General features: G+C 30.1%; 1 protein-coding gene across 2 annotated transcripts in view; it reads right to left on the bottom strand.

Moving 5' to 3' along the window:
• Mob3 (MOB kinase activator 3) overlaps nucleotides 1-19,590 on the bottom strand; it is a 398,792-nt gene that overhangs the window by 326,407 nt on the left and 52,795 nt on the right. For both annotated transcript variants that reach the window (XM_065500732.1, XM_065500733.1), the window contains exon 3: nucleotides 13,997-14,120. In XM_065500732.1, coding sequence (XP_065356804.1) covers nucleotides 13,997-14,120 — 124 coding nt within the window. The remainder of the gene's footprint in view (nucleotides 1-13,996; nucleotides 14,121-19,590) is intronic.

Below are 19,590 nucleotides of genomic sequence, written 5' to 3' on the forward strand. Positions count from 1 at the left end.
TAAAGTGTTTTATTTAGACGACCCTGGACTCCGCTGAACTTACCCCAGCAACCAGCGGAAACGTGTCGTTACAACGCCATCCGATGAACTTTTTTTATTTAAGTCAATGGATTAAATCCTTACAGACTTTTATGAAAGTATATACATATAAATAATTACAAAACATTTACAAAAATAATTAATCATTTAAAAAAAGAATAATATTATGTTTAATTACATCTGTTCTTAGGGAAAAATCAATGAGATGATAAAGATTGTTAAATTCGCAGTATAATCTCCTTATTGCATCAGCTTGGGCGTAGTTAGTCCTAACGTTTTTGACATACAGTGGCTTGAAATGACGTGACAAACGTTGAGGAACGTTAAACGTAACATTATTTACAAGGAATTCGGAGCAGACTACACCATTAATTATATTGATCAAAAATGTTACATTGAGCATAGTTCTCCTACTGTATAATGTAGGCAATTTTATTAATTTAAGTCTTACATTAATATGATGGAAGGTTTATTTCAGGATTCCAACGTAAACCACGTAAACAGAAGAGTAAGAATTGTTTTTGTACAGATTCTATTCGTTGTACATGAATATTATAATAAGGATCCCAGATAATAGACCCATATTCCAATATAGGTCTTACTAAAGAGATGTAAAGTTGTTTTGTGATGTAAGGGTCGCTAAATTCCTTAGCCCAACGTTTTATAAATGCAAGTACACCTCTGGCTTTATTTATTGTCATAGTAATGTGCGAAACAAAGTTCAATTTATGGTCTAGTAAAATTCCGAGATCAAGAAAATTTTCAACAGATTCAAGTTGATAATTGCCCAAAGTATAGTTGGCAGAAATATAATTACTTCTTGAAAAACGCATAGGTTTACATTTTTTTTAATTTAATTCCATTAAGTTTTGACTACACCAGGAAAAGAAATTGTTGAATTTGACTACACCATGAAAATAAATTGTTCCCGTATCGGCTCACCATCAGCATTCTTTGTTTACCCGCCAGACAACAAAATAAACAAGTAAGAAAGTATAGTCGGTATACTTTGATACCCTACACCATTCTAATTATGGACCAATCGCAATAAAATTATGTGGCATGACTTCTGTATATATGAAACCAATTTGCGATGAATTTTATTAAAATACCAAAATTTTTAAGAAATCTACTAATTAAAATGATTTTCGGAAGTGGGCATTATATGGGAGCTATGACTAATTATGGACCGATCGTTATAAAATTTAGTGACATGACTTTTGTATATGGGGCATTTCATGTCAAGTGAACCAACTTTTGAAATCGATGTCTTCCGATCGGGATGAAATTTGCACCAAGGTTAGCTCTATTGGATAGTAACTCAGACACAATTTTTCAACAACATCGGTCGAGAACTCTCTGAGTTATAGGGGGTAAAATTTTGACAATTTGGTCAAACAGGGGTTTTTTCTTATCCATGTAACTTATTACCTATTGTTTTTAGCAAAATGTGTCCCAAATAGTATAGATAGCTATTTCTTCGATCTTTCGAAAAAAAATATTTAAAAAAAAAAATAAAAAATTTTTAATATTTTTTTTCCGAAATCAAAAACTTTTTTGACTTTTTTTTAAAATGGGCCCTTTATTTTGATAGATATCCCACTCGCATCCCACTAAGGGACTAAAAATATCTTAAAGGAATGGACCTAGGCTTTCTTTTGAGCAAAAAAAAAAAATTAAAAAAGGGCCCATATTGGAAAAAAATTTTGATTTTGCAAAAAAAAATTAAAAAATTGTATGTCTTGCGTTACAAAATATTTATTTTGATAGATATCCCACTCGCATCCCACTAAGGGACTAAAAATATCTTAAAGGAATGGACCTAAGCTTTCTTTTGACTACAAAAAAAATTTTAAAAAAAGGGCCCATTTGGAAAAAAAATCGTATTTGCAAAAAAAAAGTCAAAAATTGTAAGTCTTGAGTTAAAAAATATTTATTTTGATAGATATCCCACTCGCATCCCACTAAGCGACCAAAAGGGTCTTCAAGGATAATATCTAAGCTTTTGTTTGACCTAAAAAAAAAGATTAAAAAAGGGTCCATTTTGAAAAAAAAAAGTCAACAAAGTTTTTGATTTTGCAAAAAAAGTCAAAAATTTTATGTTTTGAGTTACAAAATATTTATTTTGATAGATATCCCACTCGCATCCCACTAAGCGACCAAGTAGGTGTTCAAGGAAAATATCTAAACTTTATTTTAAGAAAAAAAAAAAAAAAAAAAAAAAGGACCCATTTTAAAAAAAAGTCAAAAAAGTTTTTGATTTCGGAAAAAAAATATTAAAAATTTTTTATTTTTTTTTTTAAATATTTTTTTTCGAAAGATCGAAGAAATAGCTATCTATACTATTTGGGACACATTTTGCTAAGAACAATAGGTAATAAGTTACATGGATAAGAAAAAACCCCTGTTTGACCAAATTGTCAAAATTTTACCCCCTATAACTCAGAGAGTTCTCGACCGATGTTGTTGAAAAATTGAGCTAACCTTGGTGAAAATTTCATCCCGATCGGAAGACATCGATTTCAAAAGTTGGTTCACTTGACATGAAATGCCCCATATATATAAATTATTTGAGTTGAGTTTTTTAAGAATACCAATATTTTTAAGAGATTTATGCTAGTTAAAGTGATTTTCGGAAGTGGGCCTATATGGTAGCTATGACTAATTGTGGACCGATCATCACAAAATTTGGTGAGCCGAGTTTGACTTATATAAAACTTATTTTTGCAGAATTATTGGATATCTATATAACTAAGGTATTTATGAGAGCTTAAATATTTTCAGATAGGGCAATCGTATGGGGGCTAGGAGAAATAATGGACCAATTGTTACCAAAGATGTAAAATAACGTAAAACAAGCGTTTTAAATTGATTTATAATAAAATCCAATTTATTTTTACAAATTGTTGTTCGCGTACTTTTTTGGATATTGTAGTGTGCACATGAAGTACTTGAAATACAAATGTTCATGGTGCAACACTTGAACATGCGTGTTGTGTGTGTGGTCCCATTTTGCTTGTTGGGAAATTGAATAGCGCGGCTGATCAAGAATTAGATCAACTGTTTGGCGTTAAAATAGAATTGTGTATTGAACAAAGGGTTTAATCACTCAAGACATTTATTGAACAGTCAGCATATTTGACAATATGCTTTGTTCCAAGCACACTCAAAAACACAGACAGGCATGAGTCAATACACCAATGTGTAGAATGTAAACAATGCAAATTGTTACATTGAGTAGAATCTAAGAACCAATAGAAAATAAGATATTGAGTAGATTTAGGAATCACTCAAAAGTAGTGTTTAAGAATTTTAGGCTTAAGAAAAGAATTTTTAAAATAAAGAATCAATTATTAATCTGAAGCCAACCAAAGAAGACTTTAATTCATGGAAGCCAATAAACATCCACCATTACATGGCGATCCTGCTGACACCGATTCCTGGATTGAACAACAATAAGATCCTGCCTAACAACGGATTTTGTAAGAAAAAAAAAAAAATATAAAATTTGACTAGAAAGTGCATTGGCATGTCTGGCAAAATAAAAAAAAAAAAAAAAATAAAAATAATTGTGTAAAACAAATTATTCTTTAGGTTAGAAAATATAAATTTTTCAAAATAACCGTTGTCATATTGTGTTTATTAGATGATCTAATGCTAAAAATAAAAATAATAAATATGTACGTATATACTATTAAGAATTTTGTGCAAATAATTTAAGAAATAAAAAAAAAATATTTTTTTGAAGTGAAGTTTTTCTTTGCTTTGTTGTCGGTTCAATTTTGCAAGTTATGTGCATAATTTGTTGTTTAGAAAAGTTGAGTCATTACTAATATTGAAATGGTCACTGATAAATGGAACAACCTCTGGATGAAATATTAGAGGAACTGCATGCTGCAGAAGAAAGATGGTCGAAGTTACTGACACAAGATCAAGATGGAATAGAATCAAAAGTCGGTCCAAAGCCAAGATACATCAATATAAAACTGAAGAAACCCTATGAACCAAAAATACCAAAGTTAGAAGTTCCAAAATTTAAAACCAATAGAAGAGATTTCGTAAGCCGCAAAAAGATACAACTTAATGTATTAAAATCAGAGCTTGGTTACACGATTTGCGAAGGAAGAAAAGAGGCTATCATCAAAGAGATAGGAGAAACTAAGAAACAAATTAAAAGTTTTAAGAAAGAAAAACTAGCAGCACTAAAAATATAATGAGAGGATAAATATTTCAAATGAATAACAACAGATAAAAATCAATGCAGAATTAATAATTTCAATATGCGTGGTGACTACAACAAAAATAATGGTAAAAGATTAAAGAAATAAAGAAGATAAAAACAGCAAATGGCTAGTGTCTTGCAGGATTGATGGGACTTATGAAAGACAAAGAAGGATAAAAATATTCACATTTTTTTGTAATAAATAAAATCTAAAAATAAGAGAAATATATGTATATGTAAAATATAAAATTTTTTTAATGCACATTTAAATGGTAGGTCCTATTTGGGGCAATAAGATAAATTACAATATGGGTAAGCCACAGAGTAAAGTGGAAGTACAAGAAAACATTATAAATAATGGCAACGCCGAAAATACAAAGGACGTTATGCCAGATCATATTAAGACTATAATTATTGTAGTATTGGTATTATTTATAGCATATAAGATAAACAAATATTTTAAGAACTATGTAATAAAACATAGAAACATTAATAATACCAACAACACTATAAATGAAATATAGATAAAAATAGTATTATAATAACAAATTATATACATATGGGGGATTTCATGTCAAGTGAACCAACTTTTGAAATCGATGTCTTCCGATCGGGATGAAATTTGCACCAAGGTTAGCTCTATTGGATAGTAACTCAGACACAATTTTTCAACAACATCGGTCGAGAACTCTCTGAGTTATAGGCGGTAAAATTTTGACAATTTGGTCAAACAGGGGTTTTTTCTTATCCATGTAACTTATTACCTATTGTTCTTAGCAAAATGTGTTCCAAATAGTATAGATAGCTATTTCTTCGATCTTTCGAAAAAAAATATTTAAAAAAAAAAATAAAAAATTTTTAATATTTTTTTTCCGAAATCAAAAACTTTTTTGACTTTTTTTTAAAATACGCTATTTTTTTTTATTTTTTTTTTTTTCTTAAAATAAAGTTTAGATATTTTCCTTGAACACCTACTTGGTCGCTTAGTGGGATGCGAGTGGGATATCTATCAAAATAAATATTTTGTAACTCAAAACATAAAATTTTTGACTTTTTTTGCAAAATCAAAAACTTTGTTGACTTTTTTTTTTCAAAATGGACCCTTTTTTAATCTTTTTTTTTAGGTCAAACAAAAGCTTAGATATTATCCTTGAAGACCCTTTTGGTCGCTTAGTGGGATGCGAGTGGGATATCTATCAAAATAAATATTTTTTAACTCAAGACTTACAATTTTTGACTTTTTTTTTGCAAATTCGATTTTTTTTTCAAAATGGGCCCTTTTTTAAAAATTTTTTTTTAGTCAAAAGAAAGCTTAGGTCCATTCCTTTAAGATATTTTAGGTCCCTTAGTGGGATACGAGTGGGATATCTATCAAAATAAATATTTTGTAACTCAGGATATACAATTTTTGATTTTTTGGCAAAATCAAAAACTTTTTTGACTTTTTTTTAAAATGGGCCCTTTTTGTAATTTTTTTTTTTGCTATAAAGAAAGCTTAGGCCTATTCCTTTAAGATGGTTTTGATCGCTTAGTGGGATGCGAGTGGGATATATATCAAAATAAATGTTTTGTAACTCAAGACATACAATTTTTGTGTTAAAATATTTATTTTGATAGATATCCCACTCGCATCCCACTAAGGGACTAAAAATATCTTAAAGGAATGGACCTAGGCTTTCTTTTGAGCAAAAAAAAAAATTAAAAAAGGGCCCATATTGGAAAAAAAATTTTGATTTTGCAAAAAAAAATTAAAAAATTGTATGTCTTGCGTTACAAAATATTTATTTTGATAGATATCCCACTCGCATCCCACTAAGGGACTAAAAATATCTTAAAGGAATGGACCTAAGCTTTCTTTTGACTACAAAAAAAATTTTAAAAAAAGGGCCCATTTGGAAAAAAAATCGTATTTGCAAAAAAAAAAGTCAAAAATTGTAAGTCTTGAGTTAAAAAATATTTATTTTGATAGATATCCCACTCGCATCCCACTAAGCGACCAAAAGGGTCTTCAAGGATAATATCTAAGCTTTTGTTTGACCTAAAAAAAAAGATTAAAAAAGGGTCCATTTTGAAAAAAAAAAGTCAACAAAGTTTTTGATTTTGCAAAAAAAGTCAAAAATTTTATGTTTTGAGTTACAAAATATTTATTTTGATAGATATCCCACTCGCATCCCACTAAGCGACCAAGTAGGTGTTCAAGGAAAATATCTAAACTTTATTTTAAGAAAAAAAAAAAAAATAAAAAAAAATAGCGTATTTTAAAAAAAAGTCAAAAAAGTTTTTGATTTCGGAAAAAAAATATTAAAAATTTTTTATTTTTTTTTTTAAATATTTTTTTTCGAAAGATCGAAGAAATAGCTATCTATACTATTTGGAACACATTTTGCTAAGAACAATAGGTAATAAGTTACATGGATAAGAAAAAACCCCTGTTTGACCAAATTGTCAAAATTTTACCCCCTATAACTCAGAGAGTTCTCGACCGATGTTGTTGAAAAATTGTGTCTGAGTTACTATCCAATAGAGCTAACCTTGGTGCAAATTTCATCCCGATCGGAAGACATCGATTTCAAAAGTTGGTTCACTTGACATGAAATCCCCCATATATATAAAAAAAAAAAATATTACATTAAATCATTACAGAAAAGTATGGACCAAATAGGAGAACAAAAAAACCCAATTTATGGGAAAGTTTATGGGTCAGATAAAATTGATACAAGCAGAACATTAGAACAATCGTTAGAGTGGTTGACTGACTTTTGGAAGTTGATAGGTTTGGAAGGAAAACCAACAATGGAGGACTTGGTAGAGGGACGATCAGTTGAAAGGGAAACAATAGCTATGATGCGAAAGTTTCTTGATTGGTAAAATTTTAAATAAAGAAAAGTAAAACAAATATAAAAAAAAAAAAAAATGCATTCAATTATTAAACTATGAATAGGATATATGAAAGACTAAATACCCTAATAACAAACGCAAAGAAATCATTAAGTAAAACATACACGACAAAAACAATACAAGATAAAATAAAGGAAATTAAAGATTTGGAAAAAACTGCTATAAGCATTTTAAATGACAGTAAATTGACGTCAAAAGAAAAACAAGTACATATTAACAAGTTTAGTGAATTGCGGAAAGACGCATTAAATATTTTAAAATTGCATGAAGATAAATCCATGCAATCCAGTAGTACTGCAGTGATGACAGAGAAAAAAGAAACTATAGACAAAATGACGGAAGAGAGTCTTAACGCTGCCGAATTGGCATCTATTTCTAAACTGATAACATCTTTCAGTGGAACAAAGGAAGAATTAAATCCATTTATAGCAAATTTGGAGATTCTGAGGGACACGTTCCCACAAAGTAAAAGAAACTCATTTTTCAACTTTGTATACAAAACAAAGTTAACACTTAAAGTACAAAATAGACTCAGACAGACAGAGGTACCAACCTCTATAGACACTTTAATTTCAACATTAAAGGAAACGTATAAACCAAAAAAGTCACCAAATATAATTCTAAATGAATTGACAAGATTAACACAAACGGACACAATAAGAAGGTTCTCAGACAGAATAGAGCAATTAACAATGGAATTGAATGAAATTCAAATAAGTAATTTGGGAGAAGAAAACAGAAACGTAATAAGTGAAACAAATGCAGTTATAGCATTTAACACATTCAAAAACGGATTAAAAAACAATGACATTGTTAGAACCATAGAAGCAAGCAGGGTGAAGAAGCTTAGCGAGGCTATCGAAATAGCAATAGAAGCTTCAACTGATATGAGACAGAACCAAGTAATGTTCCAGTCTATGAAACCAAGGAACAATTTTAGAAATTTTAATAATAACAACATAAGTAACTTTAACTCTAATTATTCCCGAAATGGAAGTAACTACAATAATAATAACAACATGAATAGGAACACTAATAATAATAACAACAGATTTAACAATAACAATCAAAATAGAAGCGGATACAGTGACAGAGTAAACCGTGGTGGAATGAATAACAACAATAGAAATAATTATAGAAGAAATGAGAACAATAACAGAAACAATAACAACAACTATAACGATAACAGAAACAATAACAACAACTACAATAATAACAGAAATAATAATAACTATCGTAATAACAATAATTATCGTAATAACCAATACAGAGGTCGAAGTGCATATCATGTACAAGAACAGGGAAACTCGCAAGATCCGGAGACCATACGACAACACGGATCTCCGGAGCAGAGCGAATAAATTCAAACAGAGTATTTACCATTTCATCTGATCTTAAAAACTATATCAAATTAAATGTGCTAAACACACAACGTACACTAACTTTCCTAATTGACACAGGAGCCGATGTCTCTTTGTGCAAGGAAGATTTATTACCAAAATACGATGAAGATCCAGATGATTACTGCTGTCTAACAGAAATCACAAGGGAAGAAATAAGATCATTAGGTTCCTCAGAAATATCAATACAAATTGATGAAACAATATTCAAGCATAAAATACATATGGTAAAAGAAGACTTTCCCATTTACACTGACGGTATACTAGGACGAGATTTTCTGTTAAAATACAATTGCAACATAGACTATGAAACATTTATACTAACTATTAATGTTGAAAAAGACATTTTGACATTACCAATACATAATAACACATTCAATATAACAACAGTAAGGATACCACCAAGAAGTGAAATTATAGTACCATTTAAATTGAACATTGAAGAAGATGGAGTAATATGCAATCGAGAAATTGCAGAAGGTGTATTTCTGGCAAATGCCATAATCCCAAAAACAGGAAATAAACATATAAAACTATTGAATGTAACAGATAGAACTATAATAATAGAGAATTTGAAAGTGGAAACTACTCCACTAAAAAACTATGAAATATTTAGAACTAGCGATGTGAAAACTAAGTGTAACAGAGAACGATTCAATAGATTATTGAAAGAACTAAACGTAGACAACAATGATGATGTGGCGAAAAGGGAATTATTAAAAATACTTGAGAAATATCAGTCAATATTTCATTTAGACGGTGAGAATTTGACAACAAATAATTTCTATAATCAAACCATTCACTTGAATGACGCAAATCCAGTTTACATAAAGAACTATCGTTTACCGCAAACGCATACAGAAGAAATTAATAACCAAGTAAAAGGACTATTAAAACAAAAGATAATAGAACCGTCTATAAGCCCATACAATGCTCCACTATTGTTAGTTCCTAAAAAGGGACAGAACGATCTAAAAAAATGGAGATTGGTCGTTGATTTCAGGAAGTTAAATGACAAAATAGTAAATGATAAATTTCCTTTGACGAGATTAGACGATGTTTTGGATAGACTGGGTAGAGCAAAATATTTTTCTACATTGGATATGACAAGTTCATTCCATCAAATTGAGCTTGACCAAGAATCAAGACCTTTCACAGCTTTTTCAACTCCGAATGGTCATTACCAATACACCAGGTTACCTTTTGGATTAAAGATATCTTCAAATAGTTTCCAGAGAATGTTAACCATAGCATTATCGGGACTAGAGTCTGAAGCATTTTTGTATGTGGATGACATAATAGTTTTTGGATGTAGCTTAAAACATCACAGCAGCAACTTGATTAGTGTTTTCGACAGATTGTCAAGATATAATCTAAAACTGAATGCAAGCAAATGTTGTTTCTTAAAACCGGAAGTTATATATTTGGGACATTTGATAACATCAAATGGTATCAAACCAGACCCGAGTAAGCATGAAGCAATTTTGAAATATTCAATGCCCAAGAATGCTGATGATGTGAGAAGATTCGTAGCATTTTGTAACTATTATAGAAGATTTATAAAAAATTTTGCAAATATTGCAAATTGTTTAAACAGATTACTAAAAAAAGGCACAACATTCGAATGGTCACAATAATGCCAAATAGCATTCGAAACTTTAAAGAACAAATTAATTAGTCCACCAATTTTACAATACCCAAATTATGACGAAACTTTCGTTCTGACAACAGATGCATCAGATTTTGCACTAGGTGCAATTTTATCTCAGGGTACGATAGGTGAGGATTTACCAATATCCTATGCAAGTAGATCTCTAAATAAACATGAAAGAAACAAACCAGTAATTGAAAAAGAATTACTAGGAATTTATTGGGGTATACAATTTTTCAGACCATATTTATATGGAAGAAAATTTACAGTTGTCACTGACCACAGACCATTAGTCTCGTTGTTTTCACATAAAAATCCTAGTTCAAAGCTAACAAGAATAAGATTAGAGCTTTCAGAGTATGATTTTGAAATAATATACAAAAAAGGGGTAAATAATACAAATGCAGATGCATTATCCAGAATACAAATTGATTCTGAGATGTTAAGAAATATGATACCATCAGAAAATGATGATAAAATAAAGAAAACGCTAGTAGTAACAAGAGGTATGAGCAAAAAGTCATCAGAAAATAATATCATAAGCGGAACCCAAAAGGAGACTGATCAACTCTATATGTGGGACTGCACATCGATCAATGATATAAAGCGCGCAACTAAATTAAAATTTATATTAGAGAAAAGGCCTATAGAAAATAAAGAAAAGTTATATGAATATATAATTGAAAATTATAAAGATAAAAATGAAACACGTGTTAGATGTAGCGATAATCCAAGACACTTAGGTACTCTTATGGAGAAGCTATCATCTTATTTGAAGAGTTTAAAGAATATGAGTAATAAGAAATTTGCAATCGACATTAATGATGCAATATTTGATATAATTCCTGCAGATGAATTTAAGGCCAAATACAATAGAAATTGTAAAATAAATAAAGATGATGTAATAATATTGTTATATAGAAAACCTCAAAATATACTAGACGATGAGAGAAAATTAGAATTGATAAAATTATACCATGATACACCCCAAGGAGGACATTTCGGAGTAAGAAAAACTCTGTTAAAATTAAAACAAAAATACATGTGGAAAGGCATGAACAAAACTGTAAAAAATTATGTATCGAAATGTGAATTGTGTCAGAAGAATAAACAAATCAGACACACGAAAGAACCACTAAATGTGACAGATACACCGGCAAATAGTTTTAATACTATAGTGATTGACACTGTTGGTCCATTACGTCCAACAAATAACTTCAGATATATACTAACAATGCAATGCGAATAAACAAAGTATGTAGTTGCTTGTCCAATGGAGACAAAAGAGGCAAAATCAATAGCAAAAGCATTAGTAGAAAACGTAATTCTTAAATATGGACTATTTAGCGTACTCAAATCGGACAGAGGGACGGAATTTACAAATGAATTCATGAGAGAGATATGCAAATTATTGAAAATAGAACAAAAATTTTCAACTCCGTACCACCATGAGACATTGGGAACTGTTGAAAGAAATCACAGGGTACTTAATGAGTATTTTCTATCTTTTGTAGAGGATGATAATTGGGAACAATGGATTCCTTATTATACATTTGCATACAATATAACTCCTCATGTGGATACTGAGTACTCACCATTTGAACTGATTTTCGGAAAATTACCAAGTTTACCAGGGGATGAAGTCATGAATCATCTAAAGGTTTACAATTTTGAAAATTATGCAAATGAACTAAAGACAAGACTAAGATATTCCTTAGACAACGCATAGAAAAAATAAAAAACAAAAGACAATTAGATTCATATAAGAAAATAAATAGAATAGAATTAGACATAGGAGACTTAGTGTTAGTTAAAGTAGAAAATAGGAAAAAGAATGAACCACCATATAAAGGTCCATATGAAATAATTAATATTGATGATTTAAATGTAACTGTAAAGATAAGTAATAAAACAAAAACTTTTCATAAAAATTTGTTAAAAAAAATACAAAAATGAACCAAATGAGTAATAAAATATTGTCATTATATGAAATTTAAACGTCAGCTAATTTATAACTAATCCATACCAAATAATAATCCACTTATGAAATTTGTAAACAAAAGAAAACAAAAATTTAATAAACAAACTATCACTATACATATATGCTATAAATAAGTACATATTACCCAAATTTAAAAATAATTAATAAACTATTTAACTTTAAGTAAACATTTGGTCAATTATAAGATTAAGAAAACAAAAAATAAGCAACATTAATGTTATTTTAAGAATATTAAATTTCAATAAATAATTTGTAAACAATAACAATATGAAAACCATAAAACACTTAAAAATTATCCAATTTCAGTAAACAAAAATTGTAAAATTTTTTCTGAAGGGTGAGGGTGTAGTGTGCACATGAAGTACTTGAAATACAAATGTTCATGGTGCAACACTTGAACATGCGTGTTGTGTGTGTGGTCCCATTTTGCTTGTTGGGAAATTGAATAGCGCGGCTGATCAAGAATTAGATCAACTGTTTGGCGTTAAAATAGAATTGTGTATTGAACAAAGGGTTTAATCACTCAAGACATTTATTGAACAGTCAGCATATTTGACAATATGCTTTGTTCCAAGCACACTCAAAAATACAGACAGGCATGAGTCAATACACCAATGTGTAGAATGTAAACAATGCAAATTGTTACATTGAGTAGAATCTAAGAACCAATAGAAAATAAGATATTGAGTAGATTTAGGAATCACTCAAAAGTAGTGTTTAAGAATTTTAGGCTTAAGAAAAGAATTTTTAAAAGCACATGAAGTACTTGAAATACAAATGTTCATGGTGCAACACTTGAACATGCGTGTTGTGTGTGTGGTCCCATTTTGCTTGTTGGGAAATTGAATAGCGCGGCTGATCAAGAATTAGATCAACTGTTTGGCGTTAAAATAGAATTGTGTATTGAACAAAGGGTTTAATCACTCAAGACATTTATTGAACAGTCAGCATATTTGACAATATGCTTTGTTCCAAGCACACTCAAAAATACAGACAGGCATGAGTCAATACACCAATGTGTAGAATGTAAACAATGCAAATTGTTACATTGAGTAGAATCTAAGAACCAATAGAAAATAAGATATTGAGTAGATTTAGGAATCACTCAAAAGTAGTGTTTAAGAATTTTAGGCTTAAGAAAAGAATTTTTAAAATAAAGAATCAATTATTAATCTGAAGCCAACCAAAGAAGACTTTAATTCATGGAAGCCAATAAACATCCACCATTACAATATTTTTTTAGATTGAGAGTAAATGTATTTTTCACACTAAATTAAAGTTACTGGAAAGTACGCGAACACACTTATTTTCTACATTTGAAGTGGCACCCAGTTAAAGTCGGTTCAATTTAAAACACATTTTAATATTGACTACAGTTGTAAAATAATTAAAAGCAGGTTTTTATTTTAAAGCTGTTTCTAAAAAGAACCGACTTTAGTGTTTGACTCTGATTATGGGCCAATATTTTTTAAATTACTGCAACTATGTGTATGTAACTCGTAAACGGTTAGAGATAGGTAAAAATAAGTCTTTTCATGACGGACATCAACTAAATAGAAGATTTTGGTCTTTCAAATCTTGTAAAAAAATATACTGGTAGGAATGCACGGTTTAAATTTAAAACATATACTCGACTATAAGTTAGTAAAGTTTAATATGTTCCACAAAGCTTTGCTTAAAGTTTCTTTTGAACATGTTTCCCACCATTTCCATAGTCAATAATGAATTTTTTGATTAAATAGCCTACAGTTAGATATGGCGGTTTAGATATTTCAAATACTTACCTTTCGCCATCCGCCCATAAATATTCATACCGCGAACCTCCACTCATAGTTGGGCACGTATTTTCATTACAGTATTCTGAAACTGTCCCATATATTAGGTTTATGCGATTAAAAAAATCAACAACTGAAAGTATTGTATAAATAAAATAAAATATTATAGTTATATTAAGTAACTATGGTTATATAAATATTAGGCTTAATTAAAAAAATTGAATTCAGATTATGCGATATCATACCTTCTAAAAAGGTTTCTGTATCACAATGGCGTAATTATTTATATAAAAATATAAAATAATGTTTATTTCACGCAATGCGTTAGGTAGATTGAAAAATAGATTTTTTTTTTTAAAAAATTCCATTTTTTTACACCTAAAAATGTCAGGGACAGAAAATAATAATTATTCTTTAAATTTCAAAGGAAAAAAGCCATCACAAGAAAATATCGGAGAGTCAAGTCAAGCATAACATTTCGATCGTTTTCAACTACATATATTTTCATAAAATAACATGTATTTCTGACAAAAAAAATAAAAAATCAAAGTCTGACAAATATTTCTGAAAAAAAAAACAAGTAAAAAAGTATAGTCGGTCAAGCCCGACAATACACCAATCTAATTATGGACCAATCGCCATAAAATTAAGTGGCATGACTTCTGTTTATATGAAACCTATTTGTGTTGAATTTTATTTGAATATCAAAATTTGTAAGAAATCTATAAATTATTTGTGTGGAATTTTATTTTATAGCTTGTACCAAATTTTGTGGAATTATCTTTGAAATTGCGACCTGTAGTTTGATTACAAGGTTTACATGGACGAACAGACGGACGGACATCTCTTAATCGACTCAGAAAGTGATCCTGAGCAGATTGGTATACTTTAAGGTGGGTGTTGGGACAATATTTTTGCACGTTACAGACATCAGCACTAATCCAATATACCCTCCCCATTATGGTGGTGTAGGGTATAAAAAACAAAATCTGACAAAAAAAAAATCAAAAAATAACAATTATGTTGTTATTTTTATTATAAACTAGCTGACCCGACAGACGTTGTCCTGTCCAAATTAAAAAAATGCTTGTGTTCAATTTGTGAATTTATGAGAAGCGGTTTGAAAAGGGTATAAAAAGGTTAAAAAGAAAAAAACGTATTATTGAATGATAATTTTTATTCATATAGGACATAGAATAAAATATACATAGAAGCGCTACTGAGAGACAAAGAACCTAAGTTTGTTGTCAAAAACCTAAAGGCCCAACTATAATATGCATAAGCTAGTTAATGTCCAAACCAAACGATAAGAATTTTAGTTGCAAGATGCACATTAATTCTTTCGTTTATGTAATGCATAGACAATTTAGTGAGAGTTAAAAATAGGCAATAAAACACATTCTTATCACTAGTGCGCTTATTACCCCACGCTGTGATGACAAATTACATTGATAAGGTTTCAAGTACACAAGCATACTTGAGATCTTATCTTAGTTCTAGTTAATTTTAAGATTTTTATGTTTAGCTCTTAAGAAGTAAAATTGAATAAATATTTTAATGTCCTACAAACATTCACTAAGACAACATAGTCTTTCACAATTTTTTCTTTATTTTATTTGTATAAAATAAACAAACAGCTGATTCCGTACGGAATGTGTGACCGGCTTCGCTCTATGCTTAAGCAAATAAAAGTTGACGAAACTTGACTAAACTCTCTTAAGTACATTATAGTTTTTTACATACGTTTTATATGTATTCGCACAGTTGCTTAAGCTGACTTAAGCTAGTGTATGCATTAGGGTGGCCCTTAATAAGCGAAAGTTGGATTTTCATTCTCTCATGGATTGCCATTCTCACCCCCCAGTTTGGTGAACATTAGTAAAAAAAATCATCCTGAAAAAATTTTAGGTAAATCGGTTGGGGTTAAGACGTGCATGCCCTCTGAAGTTTTGAGATGCATTTAGAAGGGGAAAAAATTAATTTTTTTCAGTTTTTGCAAAAATTTTCCCATTAAAAAATTACTTTTGCAATTTTATTTAAAAGAATTGAAATGTGTACATAATTGTCGTTCTAATGAGACATAAAAACCAGAAATTGGTCAAAATATGTTAGTTATTAAAAATTCGCCAGGCCATTAACGTGTCTCAGGCAACTAGAACAAGGAACAAAATTAACATATTTTGATAAATGTTAAAATAAAAGCTCATTTTTACTTAAAATATATCCATATTTACTTGTATATGAGTTTTTGTCTTCGTAGGATACCGTTAACCTATTCACAGGTATACCCAAAAAAATAAACATTTTTTAACGGCTGTTTCAAACTCCATTTTTAAAATTTTTTTTGTTTCAGAATTGTTTGATCATCACATTGGAATTTATTGAGAATATAATCTATATAAATAAAAATCAAATATCAAATGGCCAAGTTATTAGCGAATTTAGATATTTTGAGTTTTTATATAAAAAATCGAATTTTGGCCAGAAATATGAGTGATCACATATCTAGCTCCTTTTCTTGATTAAACAATTATTGGCCAAGTTATTAGCGAATTTAGGTATTTTGAGTTTTTTATTTAAAAAATCGATTTTTTGTCAGAAATATGAGTGATCACAGATCGAGCTCCTTTTCTTGATTAAACGATTATTGGCCAAGTTATTAGCAGATTTAGATATTTTGAGTTTTTATATAAAAAATCGATTTTTGTTAAGAAATATGAGTGATCACAGATCGAGCTCCTTTTCTTGATTAAATTGTCCAACTTATTAGCGAATTTAGATATTTTGACGATTTTTGGTCAGAAATATGAGTGATCACAGATCGAGCCCCTTTCTTGATTAAACGCTTATTGGCCAAGTTATTAGCGAATTCAGATATTCGAACTTTGGTCTGAAATATGATTGATCACAGACCGATGAATTTTGCAGATGTATTTAATAAGTGGGCGTATTAGTGGACGTGGACAATTTTTATTTATGAAAAAACTTTTGCGGACTATGTATTGCGAACATTAAAAAAAAATTAGTTAAATCGTTGCAGGCGTCCTGCGATTTTAGATATATCGAAAAAAAAATGGTGTGGTCAATTTTTCTTGCAGTAAAAACTTAAATTTTATTACTATGATCATTTAAACAAAAGATAGCCAAATCGATGTATTCGTTTTCCGATTTTAGATAAATCGAAAAAAGTGGGCGTGTTCAATTTGTGAATTTATGAGAAGCGGTTTGAAAAGGGTATAAAAAGGTTAAAAAGAAAAAAAACGTATTATTGAATGATAATTTTTATTCATATAGGACATAGAAAAAAATATACATAGAAGCGCTACTGAGCGCTTCTAAGTTTGTTGTCAAAAACCTAAAGGCCCAACTATAATATGCATAAGCTAGCTTAAGTTAATGTCAAAACCGAACAAAAAGTCTGTCAAATGCTGGGGTGGGCAAAACCACCCCAGACTCGCATCTGCCCACCCCAGATAAAAATTTGGAAAGTCGCAGAAAGATTTTTTTGGATTTGTAGATTGTTCCGTTAAGAGATTCCTGTGCCCTAGAACATTAATCATCGGGTTTTTGGAACCCAAAAAGTTAAAAAATATTCCAATGCCAATCGTACAACGGAGCACATGTAATGTTTGGTATTTACAAGCTTAAATGAAGGAGTAAAATCCGCAAGCCATTTTGGTTCATTGTTTATCCGACAGGCTAAACTTAGTTATTGTGGATTCTTGTTCACACATATCATCAGCGCAAACATTCTTATCATAGAAGCATTACGCATTACTATTAGTTCAGATAGTTGCGAAAGAAGTTTCTCAGCTATGCCTAGAATAAAACAATGGTTACGTAGTGCAATGCTTCAGGAACGACTTTAAAATTTAGCAGTTTTTTTTCAATTCAATTCTTTAATTATAAAATTATTTGTACAAAGGCGTATATATATTAGAGTGACAGCCGATTTTTTTTAGATTTCGAAAAGTGCCGGGTGGAATATTGTGACACTAGGCCTAAAAGTTAAATGCTGAAAATTTGAGCCAAATCGGACAACGATTTCTGGACGCGCATCGAGGTCAAAGTTCAGATATATGCAAAATTTTACTATTTATATGGAATAAATAGGTGAAACTCGTTAACTTTCCGCATTGTTTTCTAGAAATATGTAGATTTATTTATATTAATGAAAATTACATTAAAAAAAAAAATTTAGAAATTAACTGTATCTCCTTTGGGTCAAAATGACTATGATTATCGCTAAAATTCGGAAAAAATGCAAATTTTTCTCTTTTTTAAAAATTTTGTTACTAAATAAATATTTTTGCAATTGAATGCAAAAGAATCGAAATGTGTACGTAATTATCGTTGTAATGAGATAGAAATGACAAAATGTGGTTAAAAAATGTTAAAGTTATTATAAATTCGCCAGACTATTAACGCGTTTCAGGCCACTTGAACAAAAAATTTAGGAAAAAAAATTAACATATTTCGAAAAAATTAAAATAAAAGCTAATTTTTATTTACTATATATCCGTATTTACTTGTGTATGAGTTTTTGTCTTCGTAGGATAAAGTTAACCTATTCTCAGGTATGGCCAAAAAAAATATTTTTTTTAACGGCCGTTCGAATCTCCATTTTCAAATTTTTAAAAATTTTGTTAAACAAATTTCACAATTTTTTGATCATCACATTGGGATTTATATCACAAGCACCGTATAAAATCGATTTATTCACATTTAAGTCATTTATACCGTCAATAACGTATTGTATAATCGAATCGTCATCGATATTACCGCGCGACGCGTTTTCTTTCATATGAAGAAAATATTCTTGAACGGATTCGCCTTTTCTCATTTTCCTTTCGGACAGCTGCTTATGGATCTGCGCACTATTAATAGTTGAACGAAACTCTCCGATCAAGGCTGCCTTAAGTTTTCTCCAAGACGTTATGCCACGCTCGCTTTGAACAACCAGTTTTGCCAAGCCACTTAAAGACTTTTTGGCAAAAACATACATTTGGAATTCGTCCCAATTCATTATAGCGGCTGTCTCTTCGAATTCCTCCACCCAGGCATCGATAGGTAAGTCTCCTTTGCCATCAAGCGTCCTTATCGAATCCTCAATGTCTCGAAAACTCATTGCGAACCTTGAAACTTGTGGTCGTATCGCTCGCGTCGTCATTCTATTCACACTATTATTGTCTTCAACAGACAAAAAACTGTCGTCAACGTCGTTTACATCTGTTTTCTCGTTCTGCTTTGTACATTCATGATGTTCTACAACACACTTCATAACACCACCACATGCAACTTCTTCCTCATCGCAGCTTGCGTCGTTGATTGCGTTGAGCATAGCACCTTTTTTCAATTGCCGAAAAATATGTTGTGTCAAATCTCCGTCGTCGTAATTTATACACAAAATGTTGCAAATTGAAGTTAGTTCTGCTGACGTCAAGTTTTCATTCACGTATGCAACCTTCTTTCCATACGCCTCGTCTTTCTCGTCGTACAAAAAACCTTCAAACTCTCTCAAACGTTGGCGGTTTGAACGATCGCCTTCGTACTCAAATACAAATTTGTGTAAAGCCACTATGTTATGTTTTGTTGCGTGTCTT

This window comes from Calliphora vicina, chromosome 2, assembly GCF_958450345.1.
Source record: "Calliphora vicina chromosome 2, idCalVici1.1, whole genome shotgun sequence".
NCBI classification, from domain to species: domain Eukaryota; kingdom Metazoa; phylum Arthropoda; class Insecta; order Diptera; family Calliphoridae; genus Calliphora; species Calliphora vicina.